Source organism: Pristiophorus japonicus, chromosome 9, assembly GCF_044704955.1.
Source record: "Pristiophorus japonicus isolate sPriJap1 chromosome 9, sPriJap1.hap1, whole genome shotgun sequence".
NCBI lineage: Eukaryota > Metazoa > Chordata > Chondrichthyes > Pristiophoridae > Pristiophorus > Pristiophorus japonicus.
In genome coordinates, this window is record NC_091985.1 from 229,048,361 (window position 1) to 229,067,344 (window position 18,984).

Here is an 18,984-nt window from a genome sequence, read left to right on the forward strand (position 1 = left end):
CGACAGCGAGAGAGCGCGACAGCGAGAGAGAGCGACAGTGAGAGAGAGCGACAGCGAGAGAGAGTTTCAGCGAGAGAGAGCGACAGCGAGAGAGAGCGACAGCGAGAGAGAGCGACAGTGAGAGACAGTGAGAGAGCGCGACAGTGAGAGAGCGACAGCGAGAGAGCGCGACAGCGAGAGGGAGCGACAGCGAGAGAGCGCGACAGCGAGAGAGCGCGACAGCGAGAGGGAGCGACAGCGAGAGAGAGCGACAGCGAGAGAGAGCGACAGCGAGAGAGCGCGACAGCGAGAGAGCGCGACAGCGAGAGAGAGTGACAGTGAGAGAGAGTGAGAGAGCGCGATAGTGAGAGAGAGCGACAGTGAGAGAGAGCGACAGTGAGAGAGAGCGACAGTGAGAGAGAGCGACAGTGAGAGAGAGCGACAGTGAGAGACAGTGAGAGAGCGCGACAGTGAGAGAGCGACAGCGAGAGAGCGCGACAGCGAGAGAGCGACAGTGAGAGAGCGCGACAGTGAGAGAGCGCGAAGTGAGAGAGCGCGAAGTGAGAGAGCGCGACAGTGAGAGAGCGCGACAGTGAGAGCGCGCGACAGTGAGAGAGCGCGACAGTGAGAGAGAGCGACAGTGAGAGAGCGCGACAGTGAGAGCGCGCGACAGCGAGAGAGAGCGACAGTGAGAGAGCGCGAAGTGAGAGAGAGCGACAGCGAGAGAGAGCGACAGTGAGAGAGCGCGAAGTGAGAGCGCGCGACAGCGAGAGAGAGCGACAGTGAGAGAGCGCGAAGTGAGAGAGCGCGACAGTGAGAGAGCGCGACAGTGAGAGAGAGCGACAGTGAGAGAGCGCGACAGTGAGAGCGCGCGACAGTGAGAGAGCGCGACAGTGAGAGAGAGCGACAGCGAGAGAGAGCGACAGCGAGAGAGCGCGACAGCGAGAGAGAGCGACAGCGAGAGAGCGCGACAGTGAGAGAGAGCGACAGTGAGAGTGCGCGAGCGAGAGAGAGCGCGACAGCGAGAGAGAGCGACAGTGAGAGAGAGCGACAGTGAGAGAGCGCGAGCGAGAGAGAGCGCGACAGCGAGAGAGAGCGACAGCGAGAGAGCGCGACAGTGAGAGAGCGCGACAGTGAGAGAGAGCGACAGTGAGAGAGAGCGACAGTGAGAGAGCGACAGTGAGAGAGAGCGACAGTGAGAGAGCGCGACAGTGAGAGAGCGCGACAGTGAGAGAGCGCGACAGTGAGAGAGCGCGACAGTGAGAGAGCGCGACAGTGAGAGAGCGCGACAGTGAGAGAGCGCGACAGTGAGAGAGCGCGACAGTGAGAGAGCGCGACAGTAAGAGAGAGCGACAGTGAGAGACAGCGAGAGAGCGCGACAGTGAGAGAGCGCGACAGTGAGAGAGAGCGACAGTGAGAGAGCGCGACAGCGAGAGAGAGCGACAGCGAGAGAGAGCGACAGGGAGAGAGCGCGACAGTGAGAGAGAGCGACAGGGAGAGAGCGACAGGGAGAGAGCGACAGGGAGAGAGCGCGACAGTGAGAGAGCGCGACAGTGAGAGAGCGCGACAGTAAGAGAGAGCGACAGGGAGAGAGAGCGACAGGGAGAGAGCGCGACAGTGAGAGAGAGCGACAGTGAGAGAGCGCGACAGTGAGAGAGCGCGACAGTGAGAGAGCGCGACAGTGAGAGAGCGCGACAGTGAGAGAGAGTGAGAGAGAGCGACAGTGAGAGAGAGCGCGACAGTGAGAGACAGTGAGAGAGCGCGACAGTGAGAGAGCGCGACAGTGAGAGAGAGCGACAGTGAGAGAGCGCGACAGCGAGAGAGAGCGACAGTGAGAGAGCGCGACAGTGAGAGAGCGCGACAGTGAAAGAGAGCACGACAGTGAGAGAGCGCGACAGTGAGAGAGCGCGACAGTGAGAGAGCGCGACAGTGAGAGAGCGCGACAGCGAGAGAGCGCGACAGCGAGAGAGAGCGACAGTGAGAGAGCGCGACAGCGAGAGAGAGCGACAGCGAGAGAGCGCGACAGTGAGAGAGCGCGACAGAGAGAGAGCGCGACAGTGAGAGAGCGCGACAGTGAGAGAGCGCGACAGTGAGAGAGCGCGACAGCGAGAGAGAGCGACAGTGAGAGAGAGCGACAGTGAGAGAGAGCGACAGCGAGAGAGAGCGCGACAGTGAGAGAGCACGACAGTGAGAGAGCGCGACAGTGAGTGAGCGCGACAGTGACAGTGAGAGAGTGTGACAGTGAGAGGGAGCGACAGCGAGAGAGCGCGACAGCGAGAGGGAGCGACAGCGAGAGGGAGCGACAGCGAGAGTGCGCGACAGCGAGAGAGCGCGACAGCGAGAGCTAGCGACAGCGAGAGAGCGCGACAGCGAGAGAGCGCGACAGCGAGAGAGCGCGACAGCGAGAGAGCGCGACAGTGAGAGCGCGACAGTGAGAGCGCGACAGTGAGAGAGCGCGACAGTGAGAGACAGTGAGAGAGCGCGACAGTGAGAGAGCGCGACAGTGAGAGAGAGCGACAGTGAGAGACAGCGAGAGAGCGCGACAGTGAGAGCGCGCGACAGTGAGAGAGCGCGACAGTGAGAGAGAGCGACAGTGAGAGAGCGCGACAGTGAGAGCGCGCGACAGCGAGAGAGAGCGACAGTGAGAGAGCGCGAAGTGAGAGAGAGCGACAGCGAGAGAGAGCGACAGTGAGAGAGCGCGAAGTGAGAGCGCGCGACAGCGAGAGAGAGCGACAGTGAGAGAGCGCGAAGTGAGAGAGCGCGACAGTGAGAGCGCGCGACAGTGAGAGAGAGCGACAGTGAGAGAGCGCGACAGTGAGAGCGCGCGACAGTGAGAGAGCGCGACAGTGAGAGAGAGCGACAGCGAGAGAGAGCGACAGCGAGAGAGCGCGACAGCGAGAGAGAGCGACAGCGAGAGAGCGCGACAGTGAGAGAGAGCGACAGTGAGAGTGCGCGAGCGAGAGAGAGCGCGACAGCGAGAGAGAGCGACAGTGAGAGAGAGCGACAGTGAGAGAGCGCGAGCGAGAGAGAGCGCGACAGCGAGAGAGAGCGACAGCGAGAGAGCGCGACAGTGAGAGAGCGCGACAGTGAGAGAGAGCGACAGTGAGAGAGAGCGACAGTGAGAGAGCGACAGTGAGAGAGAGCGACAGTGAGAGAGCGCGACAGTGAGAGAGCGCGACAGTGAGAGAGCGCGACAGTGAGAGAGCGCGACAGTGAGAGAGCGCGACAGTGAGAGAGCGCGACAGTGAGAGAGCGCGACAGTGAGAGAGCGCGACAGTGAGAGAGCGCGACAGTGAGAGAGCGCGACAGTAAGAGAGAGCGACAGTGAGAGACAGCGAGAGAGCGCGACAGTGAGAGAGCGCGACAGTGAGAGAGAGCGACAGTGAGAGAGCGCGACAGCGAGAGAGAGCGACAGCGAGAGAGAGCGACAGGGAGAGAGCGCGACAGTGAGAGAGAGCGACAGGGAGAGAGCGACAGGGAGAGAGCGACAGGGAGAGAGCGCGACAGTGAGAGAGCGCGACAGTGAGAGAGCGCGACAGTAAGAGAGAGCGACAGGGAGAGAGAGCGACAGGGAGAGAGCGCGACAGTGAGAGAGAGCGACAGTGAGAGAGCGCGACAGTGAGAGAGCGCGACAGTGAGAGAGCGCGACAGTGAGAGAGCGCGACAGTGAGAGAGAGTGAGAGAGAGCGACAGTGAGAGAGAGCGCGACAGTGAGAGACAGTGAGAGAGCGCGACAGTGAGAGAGCGCGACAGTGAGAGAGCGCGACAGCGAGAGAGAGCGACAGTGAGAGAGCGCGACAGTGAGAGAGCGCGACAGTGAAAGAGAGCACGACAGTGAGAGAGCGCGACAGTGAGAGAGCGCGACAGTGAGAGAGCGCGACAGTGAGAGAGCGCGACAGCGAGAGAGCGCGACAGCGAGAGAGAGCGACAGTGAGAGAGCGCGACAGCGAGAGAGAGCGACAGCGAGAGAGCGCGACAGTGAGAGAGCGCGACAGAGAGAGAGCGCGACAGTGAGAGAGCGCGACAGTGAGAGAGCGCGACAGCGAGAGAGAGCGACAGTGAGAGAGAGCGACAGTGAGAGAGAGCGACAGCGAGAGAGAGCGCGACAGTGAGAGAGCACGACAGTGAGAGAGCGCGACAGTGAGTGAGCGCGACAGTGACAGTGAGAGAGTGTGACAGTGAGAGGGAGCGACAGCGAGAGAGCGCGACAGCGAGAGGGAGCGACAGCGAGAGGGAGCGACAGCGAGAGTGCGCGACAGCGAGAGAGCGCGACAGCGAGAGCTAGCGACAGCGAGAGAGCGCGACAGCGAGAGAGCGCGACAGCGAGAGAGCGCGACAGCGAGAGAGCGCGACAGTGAGAGCGCGACAGTGAGAGCGCGACAGTGAGAGAGCGCGACAGTGAGAGACAGTGAGAGAGCGCGACAGTGAGAGAGCGCGACAGTGAGAGAGAGCGACAGTGAGAGACAGCGAGAGAGCGCGACAGTGAGAGAGAGCGACAGTGAGAGAGCGCGACAGTGAGAGACAGTGAGAGAGCGCGACAGTGAGAGAGCGCGACAGTGAGAGAGAGCGACAGTGAGAGAGCGCGACAGTGAGAGAGCGCGACAGTGAGAGAGCGCGAGCGAGAGAGAGCGACAGCGAGAGAGAGCGACAGCGAGAGCTAGCGACAGCGAGAGAGAGCGACAGTGAGAGACAGCGAGAGAGCGCGACAGTGAGAGCGAGCGACAGTGAGAGAGCGCGAGAGCGAGAGAGCGCGACAGTGAGAGAGCGCGAGCGAGAGAGAGCGACAGCGAGAGAGAGCGACAGTGAGAGAGCGCGAGCGAGAGAGAGCGACAGCGAGAGAGAGCGACAGCGAGAGCTAGCGACAGTGAGAGAGCGCGACAGTGAGAGAGCGAAACAGTGCGACAGTGCGAGAGCGCGACAGTGCGAGAGCGCGACAGTGCGAGAGAGCGACAGTGAGAGAGAGCGACAGTGAGAGAGAGCGACAGTGAGAGAGAGCGACAGGGAGAGAGCGCGACAGTGAGAGAGCGCGACAGTGAGAGAGCGCGACAGTGAGAGAGTGAGAGAGAGCGACAGTGAGAGAGAGCGACAGTGAGAGAGCGCGACAGTGAGAGAGCGCGACAGTGAGAGAGAGTGAGAGAGAGCGACAGTGAGAGAGCGCGACAGTGAGAGAGCGCGACAGTGAGAGAGAGCGACAGTGAGAGAGAGCGACAGTGAGAGAGCGCGACAGTGAGAGAGCGCGACAGTGAGAGAGCGCGACAGTGAGAGAGAGCGACTGCGAGAGAGCGCGACAGTGAGAGAGCGCGACAGTGAGAGACAGTGAGAGAGCGCGACAGCGAGAGAGAGCGACAGCGAGAGAGCGCGACAGTGAGAGAGCGCGACAGTGAGAGCGTGACAGTGAGAGAGCGCGACAGTGAGAGAGCGCGACAGTGAGAGAGCGCGACAGTGAGAGAGCGCGACATTGAGAGACAGTGAGAGAGCGCGACAGCGAGAGAGAGCGACAGTGAGAGAGAGCGACAGTGAGAGAGAGCGACAGTGAGAGACAGTGAGAGAGCGCGACAGCGAGAGAGAGCGACAGTGAGAGAGAGCGACAGTGAGAGAGCGACAGTGAGAGAGAGCGACAGTGAGAGAGAGCGACAGTGAGAGAGAGCGCGACAGTGAGAGAGCACGACAGCGAGAGACAGTGAGAGAGAGCGACAGTGAGAGAGAGCGCGACAGTGAGAGAGCGACAGCGAGAGACAGTGAGAGAGCGCGACAGTGAGAGGGAGCGACAGTGAGAGAGAGCGACAGTGAGAGAGAGCGACAGTGAGAGAGCGCGACAGTGAGAGAGAGCGACAGTGAGAGACAGTGAGAGAGCGCGACAGTGAGAGAGCGCGACAGTGAGAGAGAGCGACAGTGAGAGAGCGCGACAGTGAGTGAGCGCGACAGTGACAGAGAGCGACAGTGAGAGAGAGCGACAGTGAGAGAGAGCGACAGTGAGAGAGAGCGACAGTGAGAGAGAGCGACAGTGAGAGAGCGCGACAGTGAGAGAGCGCGACAGTGAGAGAGCGCGACTGTGAGAGAGCGCGACAGTGAGAGAGAGCGACAGTGAGAGACAGTGAGAGAGCGCGACAGTGAGAGAGAGCGACAGTGAGAGAGCGCGACAGTGAGAGCGCGCGACAGTGAGAGAGCGCGACAGTGAGAGAGCGCGACAGTGAGAGAGCGCGACAGTGAGAGAGCGCGACAGTGAGAGAGCGCGACAGTGAGAGAGCGCGACAGTGAGAGAGCGCGACAGTGAGTGAGCGCGACAGTGAGAGAGAGCGACAGTGAGAGAGAGCGACAGCGAGAGCGCGACAGCGAGAGAGAGCGCGACAGTGAGAGAGCGACAGTGAGAGAGCGCGACAGTGAGAGAGCGCGACAGCGAGAGAGCGCGACAGTGAGAGAGCGCGACAGCGAGAGAGCGCGACAGTGAGAGAGCGCGACAGTGAGAGAGCGCCAGTGAGAGAGAGCGACAGTGAGAGAGCGCGACAGCGAGAGAGCGCGACAGCGAGAGAGCGCGCGACAGCGAGAGACAGTGAGAGAGCACGACAGTGAGAGAGCGCGACAGTGAGAGCGCGACAGTGAGAGAGCGCGACAGTGAGAGAGCGCGACAGTGAGAGAGCGCGACAGTGAGAGACAGTGAGAGAGCGCGACAGTGAGAGAGAGCGACAGAGCGCGACAGTGAGAGAGCGCGACAGTGAGAGAGCGCGACAGTGAGAGCGCGACAGTGAGAGCGCGCGCCAGTGAGAGAGAGCGACAGTGAGAGACAGCGAGAGAGAGCGACAGCGAGAGAGCGCGACAGCGAGAGAGCGACAGTGAGAGCGCGACTGTGAGAGCGCGACAGTGAGAGAGAGCGACAGTGAGAGACAGTGAGAGAGCGCGACAGCGAGAGAGCGCGACAGCGAGAGAGCGCGACAGCGAGAGAGAGCGACAGTGAGAGCGCGACAGTGAGAGAGCGCGACAGTGAGAGAGCGCGACAGTGAGAGAGCGCGACAGTGAGAGAGCGCGACAGTGAGAGAGCGCGACAGTGAGAGAGCGACAGTGAGAGAGCGCGACAGTGAGAGAGCGACAGTGAGAGAGCGCGACAGTGAGAGAGCGCGACAGTGAGAGAGCGCGACAGTGAGAGCGCGACAGTGAGAGAGCGCGACAGTGAGAGAGCGACAGTGAGAGAGCGACAGTGAGAGCGCGACAGTGAGAGCGCGACAGTGAGAGCGCGACAGTGAGAGAGCGACAGTGAGAGACAGTGAGAGAGCTCGACAGTGAGAGACAGTGAGAGAGCGCGACAGTGAGAGAGCGACAGTGAGAGAGCGCGACAGTGAGAGAGCGCGACAGTGAGAGACAGTGAGAGAGCGACAGTGAGAGAACGACAGTGAGAGAGTGCGACAGTGAGAGAGCGACAGTGAGAGAGCGCGACAGTGAGAGAGCGCGACAGTGAGAGAGCGCGACAGTGAGAGAGCGACAGTGAGAGAGCGCGACAGTGAGAGAGCGACAGTGAGAGAGCGCGACAGTGAGAGACAGTGAGAGAGCGACAGTGAGAGAACGACAGTGAGAGAGCGCGACAGTGAGAGAGCGCGACAGTGAGAGAGCGCGACAGTGAGAGAGAGCGACAGTGAGAGAGCGACAGTGAGAGCGCGACAGTGAGAGCGCGACAGTGAGAGCGTGACAGTGAGAGCGTGACAGTGAGAGAGCGCGACAGTGAGAGAGCGACAGTGAGAGAGCGCGACAGTGAGAGAGCGCGACAGTGAGAGAGCGCGACAGTGAGAGAGCGCGACAGTGAGAGAGCGACAGTGAGAGAGCGCGACAGTGAGAGAGAGCGACAGTGAGAGAGAGCGACAGTGAGAGAGAGCGACAGTGAGAGAGCGACAGTGAGAGCGCGACAGTGAGAGCGCGACAGTGAGAGCGTGACAGTGAGAGAGCGCGACAGTGAGAGAGAGCGACAGTGAGAGAGAGCGACAGTGAGAGAGAGCGACAGTGAGAGAGCGCGACAGTGAGAGAGAGCGACAGTGAGAGAGAGCGACAGTGAGAGAGCGACAGTGAGAGCGCGACAGTGAGAGACAGTGAGAGAGCGCGACAGTGAGAGCGCGCGACAGTGAGAGCGCGACAGTGAGAGCGCGACAGCGAGAGAGCGCGACAGTGAGAGAGCGCGACAGTGAGAGCGCGACAGTGAGAGAGCGCGACAGTGAGAGCGCGACAGTGAGAGCGCGACAGTGAGAGAGCGCGACAGTGAGAGAGCGCGACAGTGAGAGAGAGCGACAGTGAGAGAGCGCGACAGTGAGAGAGAGCGACAGTGAGAGAGAGCGACAGTGAGAGAGCGCGACAGCGAGAGAGCGCGACAGTGAGAGAGAGCGACAGTGAGAGAGAGCGACAGTGAGAGAGCGCGACAGTGAGAGAGAGCGACAGTGAGAGAGCGCGACAGCGAGAGAGAGCGACAGTGAGAGAGCGCGACAGTGAGAGAGCGCGACAGTGAGAGAGAGCGACAGTGAGAGAGCGCGACAGCGAGAGAGCGCGACAGTGAGAGAGAGCGACAGTGAGAGAGCGCGAGCGAGAGAGAGCGCGACAGCGAGAGAGCGCGACAGCGAGAGAGCGCGACAGAGAGAGAGAGAGAGAGAGAGACAGAGAGCGACAGCGAGAGACAGTGAGAGAGCGCGACAGACAGAGAGAGACAGAGAGAGAGAGAGAGAGAGAGAGAGAGAGAGCGAGACAGAGAGACCGTTGCGGACTGACCTTCTTGCGATTAATGGCCTTCAGGGAGAACAGGCAGACCTCGGCATCGTCGGCGATGGAGACCCCTGGGAGGTCCATCTTCAGCTCGATCCTCTCCCTTTGCTTTCGCCGCTCCTTCAGGATCTTTTTCTTCTTCCTGTGGGAGAGCAGGGGGTTTACCCACGGGTTACACACACGGAGGGAGGACGCAGATAGGCCGGACTGGACACGCTGCCCGGTGCACGTGGAGCCGGCACAGGTGTACCAGCTACGGGACGCACCGCGGCAAATCGCCAAGGCTTCTTCGGCAGCACCTCCCAAACCCGCGACCTCTACCACCTAGAAGGACAAGGGCAGCGGGCGTATGGGAACACCACCAGCTCCACGTTCCCCTCCAGGTCACACACCATCCCGAATTGGACGTATATTGGCCGTTCCTTCATCGTCGCTGGGTCACAATCCTGGAACTCCCTCCCCAACAGCATTGTGGGAGTTCCTTCACCACACGGACTGCAGCGGTTCAAGAAGGCGGCTCACCACCACCTTCTCAAGGGGCAATTAGGGATGGGCAATAAATACCGGACTTGCTGGCGATGCCCACATCCCGTGAATGAATAAAAAAAACTCTATTTATATAGTGCCTTTAACATCCCAGGGCGCTTCACAGGGGTATTATGAGATAAAGAATTTGACACCAAAAGCTTGGTCAAAGAGGGCGGTTTTAAGGAGCGACTTGAAGGATGAAAGAGGGGCGGAGAGGTTTAGGGAGGGAGTTCCAGAGCTCGGTGCCCAGGCAGCTGAAGGGCCGGACACCGAGGATTGAGCGATTATAATAAGGGATGGTCAAGAGGCCAGAATTAGAGGAGCGCAGACATCTCTTGGGGTTGTGGGGCTGGAGGAGATTAGAGGTGAGGGGGGTGAGGGCCATGGAGGGATTTGAAAACAAGAGATGAGAATTTTGAAACCGAGGTGTTGCTGAACAGGGAGCCAATGTAGGTCAGCGAGCACAGGGGGTGATGGGTGAGCAGGACTTGGTGCGAGTTAGGACACGGGGGCAGCGAGCACAGCGGGTGATGGGTGAGCAGGACTTGGTGCGAGTTAGGACACGGGGCAGTGAGCACAGGGGGTGATGGGTGAGCGGGACTCGGTGCGAGTTAGGACACGGGGGCAGTGAGCACAGGGGGTGATGAGTGAGCGGGACTCGGTGCGAGTTAGGACACGGGGGCAGTGAGCACAGGGGGTGATGGGTGAGCGGGACTTGGTGTGAGTTAGGACACGGGGACAGCGAGCACTGGGTGATGGGTGAGTGGGACTTGGTGCGAGTTAGGACACGGGTCAGTGAGCACAGGGGGTGATGGGTGAGCGGGACTCGGTGCGAGTTAGGACACGGGGTCAGTGAGCACAGGGGGTGATGGGTGAGCGGGACTCGGTGCGAGTTAGGACACGGTGCGGCCGAGTTTTGGATCACCTCGAATTTACATCGGGTAGAATGTGGGAGGCCAGCCAGGGGTGCGCTGGAATAGTCAAGTCTAGAGGTAACAAAGGCGTGGATGAGGGCTTCAGCAGCGGATGAGCTGAGGCACATTAAACTGCTGTGGGCTTTTAGTGCAAGCTGTAACTCCACACCACCCAAATAGAGAAAGAAAAGAAAGACTTGCATTTATATAGCGCATTCACGACCACCGGGGGTCTCAAAGCATTTTACAGCCAATGAAGTACTTTTGGAGTGCAGTCACTGTTGTAATGTGGGAAACGCGGCAGACAATTTGCGCACAGCAAGCTCCCACAAACAGCAATGTGATAATGACCCAGATAAAACTGTTTTTGTTCTGTTGATTGAGGGATAAATATTAGCCCAGGACACCGGGGATAACTTCCCTGCTCTTCTTCAAAATAGTGCCATGGGATCTTTTACGTCCACCTGAGAGAGCAGACGGGGCCTCGGTTTAACGTCTCATCCGAAAGACGGCACCTCCGACAGTGCGGCACTCCCTCAGTACTGCCCCTCCGACAGTGCAGCACTCCCTCAGTACTGCTCCTCCGACAGTGCAGCACTCCCTCAGTACTGCCCCTCCGACAGTGCAGTGCTCCCTCAGTACTGCCCCTCCGACAGTGCAGCACTCCCTCAGCACTGCCCCTCCGACAGTGCAGTGCTCCCTCAGTACTGCCCCTCCGACAGTGCGGCGCTCCCTCAGTACTGCCCCTCCCACAGTGCAGCACTCCCTCAGTACTGCCCCTCCGACAGTGCAGCGCTCCCTCAGTACTGCCCCTCCCACAGTGCGGCGCTCCCTCAGTACTGCCCCTCCGACAGTACAGCACTCCCTCAGTACTGCCCCTCCGACAGTGCTGCACTTCCTCAGTACTGCCCCTCCCACAGTGCAGTGCTCCCTCAGTACTGCCCCTCCCACAGTGCAGTGCTCCCTCAGTACTGCCCCTCCGACAGTGCAGCACTTCCTCAGTACTGCCCCTCCGACAGTGCAGCACTTCCTCAGTACTGCCCCTCCCACAGTGCAGTGCTCCCTCAGTACTGCCCCTCCCACAGTGCAGTGCTCCCTCAGTACTGCCCCTCCGACAGTGCAGCGCTTCCTCAGTACTGCCCCTCCCACAGTGCAGTGCTCCCTCAGTACTGCCCCTCCCACAGTGCAGTGCTCCCTCAGTACTGCCCCTCCCACAGTGCAGTGCTCCCTCAGTACTGCCCCTCCGACAGTGCAGTGCTCCCTCAGTACTGCCCCTCCCACAGTGCAGCGCTCCCTCAATACTGCCCCTCCCACAGTGCGGCACTCCCTCAATACTGCCCCTCCCACAGTGCGGCGCTCCCTCAGTACTGCCCCTCCCACAGTGCGGCGCTCCCTCAGTACTGCCCCTCCCACAGTGCGGCGCTCCCTCAGTACTGCCCCTCCCACAGTGCGGCGCTCCCTCAGCACTGCACTGAGAGTGTGTCAGCCTCGATTTTTGTGCTCAAGTCCCTGGAGTGGGACTTAAACCCAGAACCTTGTGGCTCCGAGGCGAGAGCGCTGCCCAACAAGCCACAGCTTACACGACAGATCAACAGAAGGCACGGCTCGATACAACATTCAGCCCCGGCAGCAGGTCACGGGACATGGAAGGACTTCGGGCGTTACCTCTTTAGCTCCGCCACCTCCTCTGCTTTCAGGGTGGCCAGCTGTTGCTCCAGCTGCTCTTCATCCTCTCCTTCCTCTCCCTTCTGCTCCATTGCTTTCGGGTCTTCCTCCTCCCCCTCGCTCTCGTCCCCCGAGTTCAGGCTGAAAGAGCACACGCGCAGAAGCATTTAGTTCAGGCCACAGTTTGCCGTGCCTCATCCCGATCTTCAGTGCTCCCTCCTGAACGCTCCTCCGCCTAGGGTGGCGCGGTCGCTGATCTGACTGATGGCCCCCCCCCCCACCCACCCCCCCGATATCTCACCCGAGTGACCCGCTCTGCAGCCCTCGCAAGAACACAAGACATAGGAGCAGGAGTGGGCCCTACGGCCCCTCGAGCCTGCTCCGCCATTCAGTAAGATCATGGCTGATCTGATCGTGGGCTGAGCTCCACTTCCCCGCCCGCTCCCCGTAACCCTCCACTCCCTTTTCGTTCAAAAATCTGTCTCTCTCCGCCTGATATATGTAGTCAATGACCCAGCCTCCACTGCTCCCTGGGGCAGAGAATTCCAGAGAAGCACGACTCTCAGAAACAAAAAATTCCTCCTCATCTCAGTTATAAATGGGCAGTCCCTTATTCTGAAACTATGGCCCCGAGTTCTCGATTCCCACCACGAGGGGAAACATCCTCTCTGCATCTACGCTCAGAATCTTAGGGCTGGAGGAGGTTACCGAGATAGGGAGGGGTGTAGGGGCTGGAGCAGGTTACAGAGATAGGGAGGGTTGTAGGGGCTGGAGGAGGTTACAGAGATAGGGAGGGTTGTAGGGGCTGGAGGAGGTTACCGAGATAGGGAGGGTTGTAGGGGCTGGAGGAGGTTACCGAGATAGGGAGGGTTGTAGGGGCTGGAGGAGGTTACAGAGATAGGGACGGTTGTAGGGGCTGGAGGAGGTTACCGAGATAGGGAGGGTTGTAGGGGCTGGAGGAGGTTACAGAGATAGGGAGGGTTGTAGGGGCTGGAAGAGGTTACCGAGATAGGGAGGGTTGTAGGGGCTGGAGGAGGTTACCGAGATAGGGAGGGTTGTAGGGGCTGGAGGAGGTTACCGAGATAGGGAGGGTTGTAGGTGCTGGAGGAGGTTACAGAGATAGGGAGGGTTGTAGGGCTGGAGGAGGTTACAGAGATAGGGAGGGTTGTAGAGATTGGAGGAGGTTACAGAGATAAGGAGGGGTGTAGAGCTGGAGGAGGTTACAGAGATAGAGAGGGTTGTAGGGCTGGAGGAGGTTACAGAGATAGGGAGGGTTGTAGAGATTGGAGGAGGTTACAGAGATAAGGAGGGGTGTAGAGCTGGAGGAGGTTACAGAGATAGGGAGGGTTGTAGAGATTGGAGGAGGTTACAGAGATAGGGAGGGTTGTAGAGCTGGAGGAGGTTACAGAGATAGGGAGGGTTGTAGGGCTGGAGGAGGTTACAGAGATAAGGAGGGTTGTAGGTGCTGGAGGAGGTTACAGAGATAGGGAGGGTTGTAGGGCTGGAGGAGGTTACAGAGATAAGGAGGGTTGTAGGTGCTGGTGGAGGTTACAGAGATAGGGAGGGTTGTAGAGATTGGAGGAGGTTACAGAGATAGGGAGGGTTGTAGGGCTGGAGGAGGTTAATATAGAAGAACATAAGAACTAGGAGCAGGAGTTGGCCATTCGGCCCCTCGAGCCTGCTCCGCCATTTAATAAGATCAGGGCTGATCTGACCATGGGCTCAGCTCCACTTCCCTGCCCGCTCCCCATAACCCTTGACTCCCTCATCGCTCAAAAATCTGTCTATCTCCGCCTTAAATATATTCAATGACCCAGCCTCCACAGCTCTCTGCGGCAGAGAATTCACAACAAAATCCCGGCGACAGACTGTGCCGGGGTGACACGGTGCATACTCACACGATGTCGCCGTCGAGCTCCTTCGCCGTGTCCTTCAGCTTCTTGACCAGGTGTCGCCGCAGTTTACTCCTCCAGCTCAGCAACAACCTGAGGGGGATGGGGGGGGGGGAGAGAGAGAGAGAGAGAGAGAGAGAGAGAGAGAGAGAGAAAAAGAGACACCATCGTCACCAAAGGTCGGCCATTTTAGTTCAAAGTCCACCTCCGCTCAGACTTCGAGAGGCTGAGAATAGAACTTGGGAAAATAACATTTGGCAACAATATTGGCAAACAAGGACACAGAACAGGAATGGGAAGCGTTTAAAACAGTGTTCAACAAAGTCTGGGATAAAGATGGACAGCCGTGGTGCACACTGCAGCCAGGGGGCGCCGGTGGTGGAGGGAGTGAATGTTGAAGGTGGTGGATGGGGTGCCAATCAAGCGGCTGCTTTGTCCTGGATGGTGTCGAGCTTCTCGAGTGTTGTTGGAGCTGCACTCACCCAGGCAAGTGGAGAGTATCCCATCACTCTCCTGGCCTGTGGCTTTGTCGATGGTGGGGAAAGGGCTTTGGGGGAGTCAGGAGATGAGACACTGGCCACAGAATACCCAGCCTCTGACCTGCTCTTGTAGCCGTGGTATTTCTGGTTCTCGCCTTCCCGCCTCACCAGCCTCAACATTCAACAGATCATCCTCCGCCAACTGCACCACCTCCAGTGTGATAGGTCCCACCACCAAACACATCGTATCTTCCCCCTCCCCTCCCAGCATTGCGAAGGGACCACTCCCTCCGAGACACCCTGGTCCACTCCTCGGTCACCCCCAGCACCCCCTCCCCTTCCCGAGCAAGCGCAGGAGATGCATCACCTGCCCTTTGACCTCTTCCCTCCCCACTGTCCAGGGCCCCAAAATACTCCTTCCAGGTGAAACAGCGATTTTACTTGTACTTCTGGCAGCTGAGTATTCGCTGCTCACGACGCGGTCTCCTCGACAGTGGGGAGACCAAGCGTAGATTGGGTGACCGGTTTACCTCCGTTCAGTCTGCAAGGGTGACCGACCCCCCCCGAGCTTCCGGTCGCCTGTCACTTTAATTCACCGCTCCACTCCCACTCTGACCTCTCCGCCCTCGGCCTCCTGCACTGTTCCAACGAAACTCAACGCAAGCTCGAGGAACAGCTCCTCATCTTTCAATGTGGCACTTTACAGCCTTCGGGCCTCAAACATCGAGTTCAACAATTTCAGAGTGTGACCACCGCACCCATTTCTGCGGACATTTTTTTCGCTGATTCTTCGGTTCCTATTTACACCTTGTCTGGACCCGTCTTTAGTTTCTTTACTTGTCCCATTGCTATCTCCGTTTGCCTTGGGGAGGGGCGACAAGGCAAGGGAATACACAATAAAAGGGAGGAGACGGAGAGGTGTGGAGGAACAGAGGGACCTGGGAGGGCAGGTCCACAGATCCCTGAAGTTGGCAGGCCAGGTAGATAAGGTGGTTAAAAAGGCACACGGGATGCTTGCCTTTATTAGCCGAGGCATGGAATACAAGAGCAGGGAGGTTATGCTTGAACTGTATAAAACACTGGTTAGGCCACAGCTGGAGTACTGGCGGAGAGGCAACGAGAAGCGGAGGAACGTCAAGATCGGGGGCTGAGGTGAGGCGAAGGCTCGGGGGCCGGGAGGGGCGAAGGCTCGGGGGCCGGGAGGGGCGAGGGCTCGGGGGTCGGCAGGGGCGAGGGCTCGGGGGTCGGCAGGGGCGAGGGCTCGGGGGCCGGCAGGGGCGAGGGCTCGGGGGCCGGCAGGGGCGAGGGCTCGGGGGCCGGCAGGGGCGAGGGCTCCGGGACGGCAGGGGCGAGGGCGTGAGAGTTCAGGGTTTCTGGGATCGAGGGGTTCAGGGGTCGAGGCCCAGGAGAGGCGAGGGTTCGGGGGTCGGGAGAGACGAGGGTTCGGGGGTCGGGAGAGACGAGGGCTCGGGGCTGAGGCGAGGCGAGGGCCCGGGGCTGAGGCGAGGCGAGGCGAGGGCCCGGGGCTGAGGCGAGGCGAGGCGAGGGCCTGAGGCGAGGGCTCGGGGCTGAGGCGAGGCGAGGGCCCGTGGCTGAGGCGAGGCGAGGGCCCGGGGCTGAGGGGAGGCGAGGGCTCGGGGCTGAGGTGTGGAAGCGGATCACTCGACACGAGGGAAGCCGAATGCTAATACTACAGCTGGAGTACTGCGTGCAGTTCTGGTCACCACATTACAGGAAGGACGTGATTGCACTGGAGAGGGTACAGAGGAGGATGTTGCCTGTACTGGAGAATTTTGGCTTTGAGGAAAGATTGGATAGGCTGGGTCTGTTTTCTTTGGAACAGAGGAGGCTGAGGGGAGACCTGATTGAGGTGTATAAAATGATGAGAGGCCTGGATAGAGTGGATAGGAAGGACCTGTTTCCCTTGGCAGAGGGGTCAACAACCAGGGGGCATAGATTTAAAGTAATTGGGGGGAGGTTTAGAGGGGAGATGGAAAAAATTCACGCAGAGTGGGGAGGGGGGGGTCTGGAACTCACTGCCTGAAAGGGTGGTAGAGGCAGAAACCTTTAAAAAGTACTTATATATGCAGTTCAAGAGCTGTGACCTACAGGGCTACAAGACCTAGTGCTGGAAGGTGCGATTAGGCCGGGTAGCACTTGGTCGACTGACACGGACACGATGGGCCGAATGGCCTCCTTCCGTGCTGTAACTTTTAGCTGATTCCATGACCATCATCCCCTTGTGTCTCTCTCTCTCTAATCTCTCCTGCTTTCCACCCTGTCACAGACCTTCCCTTTTGTTCTTTCCCACCCTCCCCTCTCTCCCTGCCGCTGTACTTGCTTAAAACCTGCTTCATCAGAACGGGAAAAAGTTAAAGAGACGCAAGGCCATCGAACGTTAACTGTTGTTTCTCTCTCCACGGATCCTGCCTGACCTGCTGAGTTTGTGTAGAAATGTTATTTTTAGGATTTCTCTGGCTGGCCCAGTTGCGTTTCTGGTCAATGTTGACACCTTCTCTCCCCTCCACCCTGCCCGCTTACCGGAAATTAGTGGGGGGGGGGGGGGCGGGGGCGGGGGCGATTTGGTGATGGTAATGCCGACCAATAGGTGGCTAGACTCTCGCTTGTTGGTGATGGTCATTGCCTGGCACTTGTGTGGCGCGAATGTTACTTGCCACTCATCAGCCCAAGCCTGGTCTTGCTGTGTGCGGGCATGGAATGCACCATTATCTGAGGGGTTGCGAAAGGAGCTGATCAATTAGCCTACAACAGAAAAACCCAGAGCCTGCTCCGCCATTCAGTAAGATCATGGCTGATCTTCGAGCACAACTCAACTTCCCCAGCCTATCCCTTGATTCCCTTAGTGCCCAAAAAGCTCTCGATCTCAGCCTTGAATATACTCAACGACTGAGCCTCCACTGCCCTCTGGGGCAGAGAATTCCAAAGATTCACCACCCTCCGAGTGAAGAAATTCCTCCTCATCTCAGTCCTAAATGGCCGACCCCTTATCCTGAGACTGTGATCCCCAGGTTCTAGACTCCCCAGCCAGAGGAAAACATCCTCCCTGCATCTACCCTGTCAAGCCCTCTAAGGTGGTTATATGTTTTAGTGAGATCACATCTCAGTCTTCGAAACTGCAGATTGAATTCTACTCAATCTCTGCTTATAGGACAACCCTCTCCTCCCAAGAATCAATCAGTCTGGTGAGCCACCACTGCACCCACTCGAAGACAAGTATATCCTTCCTTTGGTAAGGACACCAAAACAACACCTACTGGCATTTCTGCTGCGCCTTTAACGTAGTAAAATGTCCCAAGGCGCCTCACACGAGCGATTATCAATAAACATTTGACACCAAGCCGCGTATGGGGATATTAGTGCAGGTGACCAAAAGCTTGGTCGAAGAGGTAGGTTTTAAGGAGCACCTTGAAGGAGGAAAGAGAGGTAGAGAGGCGGAGAGGTTTAGGGAGGGAGTTCCAGAGCTTGGGACCCAGGCAGCTGAAGGGCCGGACACCGATGGTGGAGCGATACAAATCGGGGATGGTCAAAAGGGCAGAATTGAAGGAACGCAGAGATCTCGGAGGGTTATAGGGCTGGAGGAGGTTACAGAGATAGGGAGGGTTGTAGGGGCCGGAGGAGGTTACAGAGATAGGGAGGGTTGTAGGGGCCGGAGGAGGTTACAGAGATAGGGAGGGTTATAGGACTAGAGGAGGTTACAGAGATAGGGAGGGTTGTAGGGGCTGGAGGAGGTTACAGAGATAGGGAGGGTTGTAGGGCTGGAGGAGGTTACAGAGATAGGGAGGGTTGTAGGGCTGGAGGAGGTTACAGAGATAGGGACGGGGTTGTAGGGCTGGAGGAGGTTACAGAGATAGGGAGGGTTGAGGGGGCTGGAGATGGTTACACAGATAGGGAGGGTTGTAGGGCTGGAGGCGATTACAGAGATAGGGAGGGTTGTAGGGCTGGAGGAGGTTACAGAGATAGGGAGGGTTGTAGGGCTGGAGGAGGTTAGAGATAGGGAGGGTTGTAGAGCTGGAGGAGGTTAGAGATAGGGAGGGTTGTAGGGCTGGAAGAGGTTAGAGATAGGGAGGGTTGTAGAGCTGGAGGAGGTTACAGAGATTGGGAGGGTTGTAGGGCTGGAGGAGGTTAGAGATAGGGAGGGTTGTAGAGCTGGAGGAGGTTACAGAGATTGGGAGGCTTAATAAGAACATAAGAAATAGGAGCAGGAGTAGGCCTCGAGCCTCGAGCCTGCTCCGCCATTTAATAAGATCATGGCTGATCCGATCATGGACTCAGGTCCATTTCCCTGCCCGCTCCCCACAACCCCTTATCCCCTTATCGTTTAAGAAACTGTCTATTTCTGTCTTAAATTTATTTAATGACCCAGCTTCTACAGCTCTCTGAGGCAGCGAATTCCACAGATTTACAACCCTATGGTGGAAGAAATTTCTCCTCATCTCAGTTTTAAATGGGCGGCCCCTTATTCTAAGATCATGCCCTCTAGTTCTAGTCTCCCCCATCAGTGGAAACATCCTCTCTGCATCCACCTTGTCAAGCCCCCTCATAATCTTATACATTTCAATAAGATCACCTCTCATTCTTCTGAATTCCAACCTCCTCAACCTTTCCTCATAAGTCAACCCCCTCATCCCCGGAATCAACCTCGTGAACCTTCTCTGAACTGCCTCCAAAGCAAGTATATCCTTTCTTACATATGGAAACCAAAACTGTACGCAGTATTCCAGGTGTGGCCTCACCAATACCCTGTATAGCTGTAGCTAGACTTCCCTGCTTTTA

General features: G+C 58.4%; 1 protein-coding gene across 1 annotated transcript in view; it reads right to left on the bottom strand.

The window, feature by feature from the left end:
• The window catches only part of ftsj3 (FtsJ RNA 2'-O-methyltransferase 3), a 150,262-nt gene that overhangs the window by 48,404 nt on the left and 82,874 nt on the right, over positions 1–18,984 (bottom strand). The window contains exons 10-12 of the mRNA XM_070890930.1: positions 13,718–13,804; positions 11,820–11,960; positions 8,719–8,854 (exon numbers count right to left, since the gene is read on the bottom strand). Of these exons, the coding sequence (XP_070747031.1) occupies positions 8,719–8,854; positions 11,820–11,960; positions 13,718–13,804 (364 nt within the window). The remainder of the gene's footprint in view (positions 1–8,718; positions 8,855–11,819; positions 11,961–13,717; positions 13,805–18,984) is intronic.